The sequence below is a fragment of the Scyliorhinus canicula genome, chromosome 2 (genome assembly GCF_902713615.1).
Source record: "Scyliorhinus canicula chromosome 2, sScyCan1.1, whole genome shotgun sequence".
Classification (NCBI taxonomy): Eukaryota; Metazoa; Chordata; class Chondrichthyes; order Carcharhiniformes; family Scyliorhinidae; genus Scyliorhinus; species Scyliorhinus canicula.
This window is the reverse complement of record NC_052147.1, coordinates 10162921-10176213: the sequence shown is the minus strand read 5'-3', so window position 1 is coordinate 10176213 and position 13293 is coordinate 10162921. Positions and strand designations below refer to the sequence as shown.

The 13293-nt window shown below is 46.0% G+C and overlaps 1 protein-coding gene across 6 annotated transcripts in view; it reads right to left on the bottom strand.

Annotated features, from left to right (window-relative positions):
• foxn3 (forkhead box N3) overlaps positions 1-13293 on the bottom strand; it is a 368703-nt gene that overhangs the window by 17509 nt on the left and 337901 nt on the right. For 5 of the 6 annotated variants that reach the window (XM_038773518.1, XM_038773529.1, XM_038773537.1 and 2 more), the window contains exon 5: positions 4380-4448. The exons of the other annotated variant lie outside the window; for it this stretch is intronic. In XM_038773518.1, the coding sequence (XP_038629446.1) occupies positions 4380-4448 (69 nt within the window). The remainder of the gene's footprint in view (positions 1-4379; positions 4449-13293) is intronic. 6 annotated transcript variants of the gene reach the window in all.

The following is a 13293-nucleotide window of genomic DNA, read 5'->3' as shown; positions in this document are numbered from 1 at the left end:
AATCACCACTCCCTTCCCTCCATATCACCACTCCCTTCCCTCCATAATCACCACTCCCTTCCCTCCATCTCACCACTCCCTTCCCTCCATCTCACCACTCCCTTCCCTCCATCTCACCACTCCCGTCCCTCCATCTCACCACTCCCTTCCCTCAATCTCACTACTCCCTTCCCTCCATAATCACCACTCCCTTCCCTCCATATCACCACTCCCTTCCCTCCATATCACCACTCCCTTCCCTCCATAATCACCACTCCCTTCCCTCCATCTCACCACTCCCTTCCCTCCATCTCACCACTCCCTTCCCTCCATCTCACCACTCCCTTCCCTCCATATCACCACTCCCTTCCCTCCATATCACCACTTCCTTCCCTCCATATCACCACTTCCTTCCCTCCATATCACCACTCCCTTCCCTCCATCTCACCACTGCCTTCCCTCCATCTCACCACTCCCGTCCCTCCATCTCACCACTCCCTTCCCTCAATCTCACTACTCCCTTCCCTCCATAATCACCACTCCCTTCCCTCCATATCACCACTCCCTTCCCTCCATAATCACCACTCCCTTCCCTCCATCTCACCACTCCCTTCCCTCCATCTCACCACTCCCTTCCCTCCATCTCACCACTCCCTTCCCTCCATCTCACCACTCCCGTCCCTCCATCTCACCACTCCCTTCCCTCAATCTCACTACTCCCTTCCCTCCATAATCACCACTCCCTTCCCTCCATCTCACCACTCCCTTCCCTCCATCTCACCACTCCCGTCCCTCCATCTCACCACTCCCGTCCCTCCATCTCACCACTCCCTTCCCTCAATCTCACTACTCCCTTCCCTCCATAATCACCACTCCCTTCCCTCCATATCACCACTCCCTTCCCTCCATAATCACCACTCCCTTCCCTCCATCTCACCACTCCCTTCCCTCCATCTCACCACTCCCTTCCCTCCATCTCACCACTCCCTTCCCTCCATCTCACCACTGCTTTCCCTCCATATCACCACTCCCTTCCCTCCATATCACCACTGCCTTCCCTCCATCTCACCACTCCCGTCCCTCCATCTCACCACTCCCTTCCCTCAATCTCACTACTCCCTTCCCTCCATAATCACCACTCCCTTCCCTCCATATCACCACTCCCTTCCCTCCATAATCACCACTCCCTTCCCTCCATCTCACCACTCCCTTCCCTCCATCTCACCACTCCCTTCCCTCCATCTCACCACTCCCGTCCCTCCATCTCACCACTCCCTTCCCTCAATCTCACTACTCCCTTCCCTCCATAATCACCACTCCCTTCCCTCCATATCACCACTCCCTTCCCTCCATAATCACCACTCCCTTCCCTCCATCTCACCACTCCCTTCCCTCCATCTCACCACTCCCTTCCCTCCATCTCACCACTCCCTTCCCTCCATCTCACCACTCCCGTCCCTCCATCTCACCACTCCCTTCCCTCAATCTCACTACTCCCTTCCCTCCATAATCACCACTCTCTTCCCTCCATATCACCACTCCCTTCCCTCCATAATCACCACTCCCTTCCCTCCATCTCACCACTTCCTTCCCTCCATCTCACCACTCCCTTCCCTCCATCTCACCACTCCCTTCCCTCCATCTCACCACTCCCTTCCCTCCATCTCACCACTCCCTTCCCTCCATCTCACCACTCCCTTCCCTCCATCTCACCACTCCCTTCCCTCCATCTCACCACTCCCTTCCCTCCATCTCACCACTCCCTTCCCTCCATATCACCACTTCCTTCCCTCCATCTCACCACTCCCTTCCCTCCATCTCACCACTCCCTTCCCTCCATATCACCACTCCCTTCCCTCCATATCACCACTCCCTTCCCTCCATATCACCACTGCCTTCCCTCCATATCACCACTGCATTCCCTCCATATCACCACTCCCTTCCCTCCATATCACCACTCCCTTCCCTCCATATCACCACTGCCTTCCCTCCATCTCACCACTCCCTTCCCTCCATATCACCACTCCCTTCCCTCCATAATCAGCTGTTCAAATCTTTCAATGTTTAATTCATTACTTTTTAAAATACAAGCTTGTGTCTCGATCAAAATCCTTTCTGAATCTCAGTGGTGACCTGCAATATTTGCCTTGATGCACAAAAGTTTCTTGTAAAAAGCACCAATTCCTTAAGTTCACGCTTTCTTGGCACCAGAAAGAAACTGTGATCTGCGAAACTGAAAAATGTGGATTTACAATTGGCCACAAAAAATGTAGTTGTCAGCAACAGACAATAAGATAAACAGGTTCTTCCCATACAACCTGTTTGTCCAGTGACTAGCTCACCCTGCATACTAAGAAAGGCAAATGTTTCATCTCAGTTTGCAGCCACTTAGCTGAATTTAGCAGCAAATGGGGCAAGACAATTTGCTTCAGAACCCAGTGGTGAGGTACCCACAAACCTAGAGCAATGCTCTGGGGTCCTTGGCTCCAATCCCCACCACAGTAGGTGGCAAAATAGTCCTGCGGAAGGCACGGGTACCAGCAAGCTAAGAGCAACCTAGGAAGGAATTCGAGTCATCACTTGAAAGAGGGAAGAAAACGGACCAGAAAAATACACCCGCTTACAACGTTCCTTCTTCTAAAACACCAAAAGTAATCGCGCGCAACATGTAATCCTGTCACCTTCGCATGAATTAGCCATTATCTGTTCCCCAGCAAGGCTAGAAGGCAATAAACGCCCACAAATGGTTTGAACACAGACATCATTTATTATGTAGGCGTTAGTCAAAAGATGTTCTCAGTCAAAACAAATTTACAGCGTCACAACTGCTGAACGCTGGATTTCAAATGACTGCTTCACAGAGGAGGAGGGCAAGATATGTGCACACTCCATTGAAACTACTGTGGGTTAATAAATGAAATCAATTCTCTTTGTTAAAATATATAATCGCAACAACTTAATAAATGCATATAAAACCAAAGATAGAATCTGTTCCAAACTTGCCATGATCATGAACAGACCTGATGTATCAGGTTTCCCCATATATATAGTACCGTTACTAAAACTACCTTCTTTTAGGAAATGATTGCCAAGCGCAAAGATGAAGCAGTTTAGAATTTATATCCAGGCGACTTTGCCTTGAATATGTCAACTTCATGAAATACAAAAGCAAGAAGTAGATGATTTTGCTTTAACATTTGCTTTGTTAGACCCAACACAACATACATTTTTGCCGTCTTTAAAGAGTTAGGAGTGATATACTGCTTCTTTTTACTGGGTACTACACGAGTTTAATCAATCCATGAACAACAGGGGCGCGATTCTCCCAACGGGAGACTGAGTGCCGACGCCAGAGTGAAACTCCGGGTTTCACTCCGGCGTCAGAGGCCGCTCCTCGCACCTTATTCTCCCCCGCCCCTGTCGCGCCTGTTCACGACGGCAGTGACCAGGTGTGGTTGCCGCCGGCGTGAACCGGTCGGGTTCGTCAGGCTGCTCGGCCCATCCGGGCCGGAGAATCGCCGGTCGCCATGAAAAACGGCGAGCAGCGATTCTCCGAGCGGCGTGTTGAAAAACGCGACAGCCATTTTTGGGGGGTGGGAGAATCGCGGGGGGGGTGCCAGGGCGGCGTGTCGTGATTCGCCCAACTCTCCAGCAATTCTCCCACCCGGCGTGGGGAGCGGAGAATCGCACCCCAGATGTTTCTCAATACTGGTTGAAGCTCCAATAGAGACAGAAGCAGATCTCAAGCCTTGATGAGATGACCTGCTGACGAGATGTTTTTATACGCATGTTTCAGTAGCTTTGAAGTAATTGAATTATTGAAATCAAGACAAAGCTTTATGCAAGGACACGTGTCACAATTATACAATCTCTACCTTTCACCTTTAACACATGAATCGAGAAGGATTACGAAGAGAGATAAGTCAACTGCAGTGGTGTACAAGTGGGAGGCTGCCAGAAGATTCTGTCAAGTGGTTGAAGAGTGTCACAGTTGAAGCCACAGGATTCGAAAAATGAGGCAAGGACAAATGAGGGTTAGAAATTCCTCCTGCGTGGAAATGAATGTGCCGAATGCTTAAATGTGGTACTCGTTTCCAATTTCAAAACAGACACCCTTACTTAATGCATACGTTAACTTGGACCACACAAATTGCACAACCCTGGGAGATTGAATTGGCAGAAAGGTGGGAAACTTGGCAGACTGATATCGAATCCAACCGTGGAAAAATCCACAGGTTGGTCAACTTCCCAACTGAGGAATACATGAGTGCACAGGAAGAAGCGGAAGAAAAAAAAAGGAAGAGGTGTAATAAATGTCGAGGACAACAGAACAATATCTGGAGGAGGCCGCACTGCAATAAAAACCTTTCTATTTCTATTGCAATGTACTGTGTACTCACATTCTGCTCCTTTAACCTCAGGGGAAGAATTCAGCAGCATCATTGCAGTGGCTGCATCAATATCAGAATCTGAAATGAGAAAAAAAATCTGCATTTATTTTTGACAAATATGTAAGAAAAAGTTGCTGGCCATTGGAAATGGGGAGTGACAAATGTTCAGGAGAGACCATCTTCAGAAGCTACAGCAGGTGAGCGTGGTTCGAGTTTTCTTTCATTGTGTTGTTGATCAAAATTTAACACTGGTGTCCAAATTAAATATTCAGAAGGTGCACAAAGCATCACAGTGTGACGAATGCTTTGTCAAGGCAGCCAAATTCGTCTTCCCTTCCAGTTTCTGAAATAATAGGAATATTGACATGCAACAAAGCACTTTGTCGCCTTCATATAGAACCACGGCCGGGACAGGTGAAGCTGTAAAATCTCGTACAGCTCTGGGGAAAGCTGCAGGTCTGATCGCAGGCATTTCTCCTCTCCTCAATTCTCTGGGTGGGACGCCAGATTACTTCCCTTCCTATGCCTTTGCAAATGTGGCCCAATATTCTCGAAATTTAAATAAATTTAAACAAGGACCATCACTCACTTTTCCTCAGCGTGCTATTTAAGGGTTTCCAATTGTGAGATTTTCACCTGCGTTTGCTAATCAAGCAAACACATTTCAAGTTCCAGACAGACACTGGAGAGGCGGGAATAGCGGTGTTCATGAAGTGTTTTGATAAAGTAAATATGTAGAAGCTGCTTCAAAAGTCAGGAGGGTCAGTAACTAACGGACCCAGATTTAAAGGTCATGGATAGAAAAACTTGGGAGATTTTTTTTAAAGTGCAAGTTTGGATGAAAAGGAATTGGATAAATACTGAAAAAGTAGAAATTTGGAGGTTTATGGGAAAGAGCAGGGGAGAGAAACGAATTGGATAGCTCTTTAGAAGAATGGGTTGAATGGCCCCGGTGTGCTATTCTATAGCCAGAAGCTGCAAACGCCGCAATAGGTTGTCTACCTATTTGTTTCCACCTCCCAATGGAGAAACAACTGTCTTCTACCTCCCATGGCAGCCAATGTAGATAAAACTGGCAGCTTGCAGACATGAACCCCAGAGTTTGGTGTATCAAAGTAATGCCACGAGAAAATTGGAAATTCACAGAGTAATGGTTTGAAATCCCTTCGGATCAAGCATTGATACTGTACTGCTGTGGCTTCTTACTGCAAAATGACCCATCAACCCTTTACTATTAAACTAAATATTTGTGTGGGTAAGTGATTTTCCAAAAAAAAAGTAAACCCACAAGAAGCTGGCATTTTACCATGTGTTCAGCAGCAGGGTTTTAAACGTTAAGCAGTGCTCGCAAGAGTCATACAGACCCGAAACATTAACTCTGTTTCCCTCTCCACAGATGCTGCCAGACCTGCCGAGTCTTCCAAAGCATTTTCTGTTTTTATTTGCTGAGAATTGTGGGAAGTTAGGATTAAAAAATGAAATTGAGATGAAAGAAAAGTAGAACAGGGAGATGTCGGAGATGTTGAGATGTGAATTAGAATATCAGTGAGAAAAGCAAGACTGGAGGAAAACAATGGGGATAGCAAGATAAGGAAATTGACATGCAAAAACCAAAAGCCCACTCCACAGGGTCGACAATGTCAAAGGGCAAGACTGGTATATCCATAGCACGATGACTGGGGGTAAAAGGAGACAAACACAGGCACAGCTACGATCAGCCACGCCCAGCTGCAGAAACAGTCTCCCAATAAGTGGCAGCCAGTTATCAGAACTCGAACCAGGCAGATTTCGCCTTTGCCTTCCCCAAACGTGGCCCCATAATCCGTGTGGGGCAATTATTTGCTGGATTTAGCTTGTAGATTTATAGAATATTGAATTTTGCAGGGTTGAAACCAAGGGGTGTCTCAGAGTTCAGGGAAAGTAGGAAGTTAGGAACCAAGAGGAAATTTCATGTAATACTGTGCGTGTCTAGCCATCAATGTGCTTGAGTGTTGTAATGTATTATAGTCCTTCTTTTCCTGTGTTTTAAAAAAAAAGTTAATACACATTATTTATTAATTGTTCACACAACGACTGAATTATTCCCCCCCCCCCCCCCCTCCCCCCGTGTCACATATTTTCCCTCCCTGGTATTCATATTTTTCTCAGTATATAAATTGAAAGTATACACCACTAAGAACCGGTGTTCCACGTGACATTTCCGGGTTTTGGGATGCTCGTGCATTTAACATCATTGGGGCTCTTAATATTTCTTTAAACCCAGATCTATGTTACAATATTAACAGTCGATAGGAAATTGAAGTGAAAGTTTATTCCATTATCGCACAAGAAACACTGCATTTATTATTGCAGCCTCAATGTCCAAGACACTTCTCAACCAATGGTGGAGCCACAAAAACAGCAGATAATTTGCGCACACCAGGATCCGGTAAACAGCAAAATGCCAATGGCCAAATACTGTTTAGTGATGTTGGATGGGGGATAAATATTTGCCAGAACAACTGCTCTTCTTTGAATATAGCGGAGGGATATATTTTATGCCCATTTGAAAGGTCAGATACGCATTGGAATAAATTAAAATTTGAGGAAGAATAATTGAGTGTATTTGAAACTATTTAAGGCTTGGAAGGTGGTATGTGTGTGCAGGCGTGCGTGTGTGTATGATACATAAAATAGCTAAGCAATTTGTATTTATTTATATTTTTTAAATTTAGAGCACCCAATCCACCTACCCTGCACATCTTTGGGTTGTGGGGGCGAAACCCACGCAGACACGGGGAGAATGTGCAAACTCCACACGGACAGTGACCCAGAGCCGGGATCGAACCTGGGACCTCGGTGCCGTGAGGCAGCAGGGCTAACCCACTGCGCCACCGTGCTGCCCTCAGATATGCTTTATTAATAGGGGCATAGAGTACAAGGACAATGAGATTATGTTGAACTTGTACAAGACATTAATTCAGCTTTGGCAGGAATACTGCAGTCAGCTCTGGACACTGTACTTTAGGAAGGATGACTAGAAGGACCAGAAAAGATTCACAAGAATGGTTCCAAGGCTGAAGAACTTCAGAGATGAAGTCAGATTGGAGACGTTACGACTGTTTTCCTTGAAGGAAAGGCAGCGGAGAGGAAATCTGATAGAGGCATTCAAAATCATGAGGGGTCTGAATATATTAGACAGGGGGAAATTGTTCCCACCTGAGAAAGGATCAAGAATGAGAGGGCATAGATTTAAAGTAATTGGTCAAAGAAACAAAAGCAACGAGGAAAATCTTTTCACGAACTAAGTTGTTACAGCCTGGAATGCAATGCCCGAGAGAGTGAGAGGGAGGCAGGTGTAATTGAATCATTCAACAGGGAGTTAATTGTTATTTGAAAACGAAGAACGTTCAGGGTCACAGGGAGAGGGTGGGGGAGTGGCACTAAGTGAATTGTTCACTTGAAAAGCCGGTGTAGGTACGATAGATGGGCTGAATGGCCTCCTGCTGGGATGGACTGAGTTTTAGAATGGAAACATTCTGCTCCATTGCCAATAGATGACTGAATTAATTTTCTTTTCAACACCTTCCCTTGAAGGCACTAACTCGCGCAGGATCACTAGGCACCAGTGACATTCTTATAGGTCAACTGTGAACCAGGTTATTCATTCTTTGAACTCAGCTCAAGGATATCTTGACCTTTGAGGGAGTACAGCATCGGGTCCAGGCATCATTCTGCAAAATCTAAGGGTTTGATTATAAGAAGAGACTAAACCAATGGGGAGGCAGTGGTGTAGTGTCCTAGTAATTCAGAGACCCAATTGTCAGGGGTCCCGAGATGGAATCCCTCCATGGCAGATGGTGAAAAATCTGGAATGATAAGTCTAATGATGACCATGAAACCATTACCGATTGCCATAAAACCCATCTGGTTCACTAATGTCCTTCAGGGAAGGAAATCTGCCGTCCTTACCCGGTCTGGCCTACATGTGACTCCAGATCCATGCAGCGATGCGGTTGACTCTTAACTACCCCCCTGAAATGGCCCAGCAAGCTATTCAGTTCAAGGGCAATTGGGGATCCCAGCAATACCCATATCCAAAGAACAAATAAATAAAAAAATCTTTGAATTTAGAAGCTAACCGGTGGTTTGATTGGCAACAGTTAGGGTAGATGAACAGAACCATTTTCCCAGTTAGGGACATAGTCTAAAAATTAGAGCCAGATTGTTCTGGGGCTGGTTTAGCTCACCAGGCTAAATTGCTGGCTTTTAAAGCAGACCAAGCAGGCCAGCAGCATGGTTCGATTCTTGCCTGACCCTAGATTCGGGCCTGACCCTAGGTAGGGCACCCTTTCAGAGGGTCAGTGCAGACTCGGTGGGCAGAATGGCCTCCTCCTGCATTGTAGGGATTCTATAGTTCTAATTATAAATCAATCAAGATTTAAATTAACTAGACAGCCTCCCCGGACAGGCGCCGGAATGTGGCGACTAGGGGCTTTTCATAGTAACTTCATTGAAGCCTACTCGTGACAATAAGCAATTTTCATTTTTCATTTCATTTCAGGAATCAAGCTGAGAAATGTCTACATGCAAAGTGGGAGAAGTTCAGAAATCTCTTGCGTAAATATCTTTTTTTTTTAATTTAGAATACCCAATTCATTTTTTCCAATTAAGGGGCAATTTAGCGTGGCCAATCCACCTAGCCAGCACATCTTTGGGTTGTGAGGGTGAAACTCACACAAACACGGGGAGAATGTGCAAACTTCACCGAGACAGTGACCCAGAGCCGGGATCGAACCTGGGCGCCGTGAGGCAACTGTGCTAACCACTGCGCCACCGTGCTGCCCCCCCCCCCCCCCCCCCCCCCCGTAAATATCAATTGATGCTGGATCAATTGTTATTTAAGGGCGGTACAGTGTCAAGCACTGCTGCCTCACAGCGCCATGGACCTGGGTTCAATTCCGCCCTCGGGTGACTGTGTGGAGTCTGCACGTTCTCCCCGTGTCCGCATGGGTTTCCTCCGGGTGCTCCGGTTTCCTCCCACAATCCAAATATGTGCAGGGTAGGTGGATTGGCCATGCTAAATTGCCCCTTAGTTAGGTTAGGATAGGTGGGGTTACTGGGTTAAGGGGAAAGGGTTCGGGCCTGACCCTAGGTAGGGTACCCTTTCAGAGGGTCAGTGCAGACTTGGTGGGCAGAATGGCCTCCTCCTGCATTGTAGGGATTCTATAGTTCTAATTATAAATCAATCAAGATTTAAATTAACTAGGTATGAGACAAAGGCACGAATACAGAGCCAAGATCTCATTGAATACTAGCTCAGGCACAAGAGGCTGAACGGCTGATTCCTATTTCCACGTTATGACCCCAATCCTTTACTCATTCGCTATCCATACAAATGGGAGCTGAAATCTGTCTCTGGTAATAGATCAAAGCAAGCAGTATAATCCTCGGCTGACATTCACTCTGTTAATCAAACAGGCGCAAGCGTATATTGGGGAAATTGCTGCGGCATCACCTGTTTGCACTATCCCATCATTTAAATTTCTACTCCATGAGGTTTTTTTTTACATGGAAATTAATAATGGCTAAATTATTTCTCCCAAGCCCACGAGGACCGAGTTCAATTTTGATTGCCAAAACTGAAATCTACAAACGGCACAAGCCAGTGATTGAGCCTGGGCCCTTCAAAGAATAGTTCAGCTCCACACTGGTCACATTGTCACTATGTGATGAGCTTCTAAAGACGTAAAGAGAAGATTCAGTGATAGCGACAGGATATGTTGCCATCTCCGAAGAAGTGCAAAATTAGCGCATGTTGCTGTTTTGGGTCCAGCTGCCTCCTACTCCAATCCCACTTCCATGCCCTTCCACCAAATTCTTCCACCTTTGCTGAAGCATTCAACAAGCAAACGACCCACTTGGTGAAAATGTTCCCGATCTTGTTCCCGTACCAGCCTCCCCGGACAGGCGCCGGAATGTGACGACTAGGGGCTTTTCACAGTAACTTCATTGAAGCCTACTCGTGACAATAAGCGATTTTCATTTTGTTTCATCTTCTCAATTCTTCTTCAAGTGACCATCCTCAGTATGTTCCCTTGTTACTGGTTTGCTCATCAGCAATTCAAACTGCCTTCACTACTTACCTTCGTAAAACCAGGAGAAAATCTTCAACACTCAGTTAATCCCCATATCTTTCCATTTTGCGGAAGTGTTTTGAAAGCATTCCACGGTCTTGGTATCACCCAGCTGCTGTTATTTTTACCAATACCTTTCCCATAATGAGGGGTCTAGTCCCACTCTTGATCCTCCAGCTGTGGCCCAATTAATGCCCTACACAAGTCAAAGGCACATTCCTCATGTTTACATTCAATCCCTGTGGGTAAAACCTGGGATCATCACTGCCCGAACATTTTCCCAGATAAGATCCTGGTTCCTAATATTTCATTTCACAGTTTTGCACGAAACTCAGCTTGCACAATATTGATTTGCAGCCCTATACACTTCACAGCTCAGATTGGAGCTGATGGGCTCGGATGCCCTGCTCACCATTACAGCTGCCCCCCCTCCACACAAATGCTTTGCTGGAGAGTCCTGTAAATGCACACATGCTCTTATTATTTGCCTGTCAGCGCCAGTGGGAACAGCCTTTCAAAGAGCCAGTGATAATGTTAGCATTCAGACTGCGGAAACAAAAAAAGGAAGTTAATCCGCACAACAAATTCTGCATCAGCACCTGTTAATTCTACATTCAGCTGAAACAGTCACGTCCATGTCGGCCTGTGAGACAATGTGAGGCTTCTTTACATGCACTGCTCTGCCAGTTCACAAATAATCTGAAACAGATGGTACATTCAGGGAAGAGGAAAAATTATCTTTTTATAACCATATTCCACGTCACCTATTAAGAAGCAGCGTCGCCGTGACAACAGAGGCTGCCATAGCAACAGTAAACAAGCTTCCGACCACCAGTGAACGAGCTGAATGGAACATCTGCCCTGACAGAGACCATCTCAGCTGCCCCGGAGCGAAACTGCCAAGGGCGCAGTGATGCTGGATGACAGCCCGGCTGATCGCGCTCGCTCTGAACAAATGAAGTGCACAATCGTCACTAGCATACAGACGCCAACTTGCTCAGATTTCAACCTTGGCTTGGCTTAGACTAACGACCGCTCCTGCAGCAAACTAATGACAAGGTTCATTCAGAAACATTCCCGCCCAAGAACTGGGGCTGAAACTGACCAGATTGGAAATTACACACTGCGGATGAAACGACATTCACCCACCAACCATTGTCGCAGCATATTATCAAATCTGCTCGGCAGAAAAGATTTAAATAATAGTTCCTGCCCTTTAATCAAGTAACCTTTGCTTTGCTCATCCACAATTGCATCTTACCAGTTCAAAATGCTGCTGGGTTTAGAGCAGAGCAGGGAAATAGGACAGACTTATCAGAATAAATCTTTGACTGATAAAATATCTCGTGCCCACCGTAGCATAACTATTTTTAAAAATTACTTTTTCAGAGTTACAAAGCCAGAGCTCAGTGTGTGGTCAATGGCGAATCCCTAATCCAGCTCCTTGCCTGCTCCAAAAACCAATTCAAATTGAATCCAATTCATGGTCCCCACACGAGAAACATACCAGATCTGAGCCAAAAGGCAGAACAGATACGACACTTGATCTTGGCCAAAAGCCCGAGAAGCGATAGCACAACTATTTTTAAGATAACCCTTCAACTCTAATAGTAATATTCCAAAATCTAAAACCAGACAGTCACCAAAAATCCATGAATTTATTTGAACAGTCAAGCTTACTGACTCGAACCGGCCACTAGATGGGGCAATGTCTTTGTGTACTAGCGTTCACTGTTGTTTGGAATAAAGACGCTAAATGCATGTGACTACCTCTGCACTGCAAGGGACCATCTGCTCTGGGGCAATTATTAAACATTTGTATGGGGCACGATCATGCTACTCCACCACAGATTTGATAATAAACTGCTACCCAGCTAGAAGGTGCTTTGGAGATGTCCTGAAATCAAGAAAGATGCTACCGATCTAACCCACGACCCCGACTTGGAAACATAATCGCTGTGCTTTCACTGTGGCTGGGTTAAAATCCTGGAACTCCCTCCCCACCAGCACAGTGGGTGTACCTGCACCTCAAGGACTGCAGCGGTTCAAGAAGGCAGCTCACCATCACCGTCCGAAGGGCAACTCGGGATGGGCAATAAGTGCGGGCCTAACCAGCGACGCCCACATCCCATAAATGAATACATTAAAAAGGCAAACTCTCTTTTACTCAGATGAAAACAGAAAATGCTGGAAATGCTCAGCAGATCTGGCAGTACCTTGCCACATATATTGCCAGACCAGCTGAGTATTTCCAGTGCATTGTTCATTCAGATTTCCAGCATCCGCAACACTTCTCTTTCTTGTACTCTGTTTAAAGCACACAGCATGTAGCGAGTGAGAGAATCAGGCAATGAAAAGTTAGAATATCTTTCCAAATAACAAATACATGAATAGGATGGGAATTCTTGACAAATACATGAATAGGATGGGAATAGAGGGATACGGACCCAGGAAGTGTAGAAGGTTGTTTAGTCGGGCAGCATGGTCAGCACGGGCTTGGAGGGCCGAAGGGCCTGTTCCTGTGCTGCAGTTTTCTTTGTTCTTTGTTGATAAGGTGGACTAACTGACTTCTCTTGCATGTAGCACACACCACACTTGATGAGTTTAGAATCATAGAATCCCTACAGTGCAGAAGGAAGGATCTGTTCAGCAGCTATGACCCTCTGACATTACCCTTACCCCTTTTTATTTTCATCATCGATTATGTGTTCTTTATTGTAGCCGCAAAGAGAGAGAATCAGAGGTGGCTCGGGTCGGGTTTATACAACACAGTGCTAGAGGTTTATTTACAAGATGTTGCTCAAACA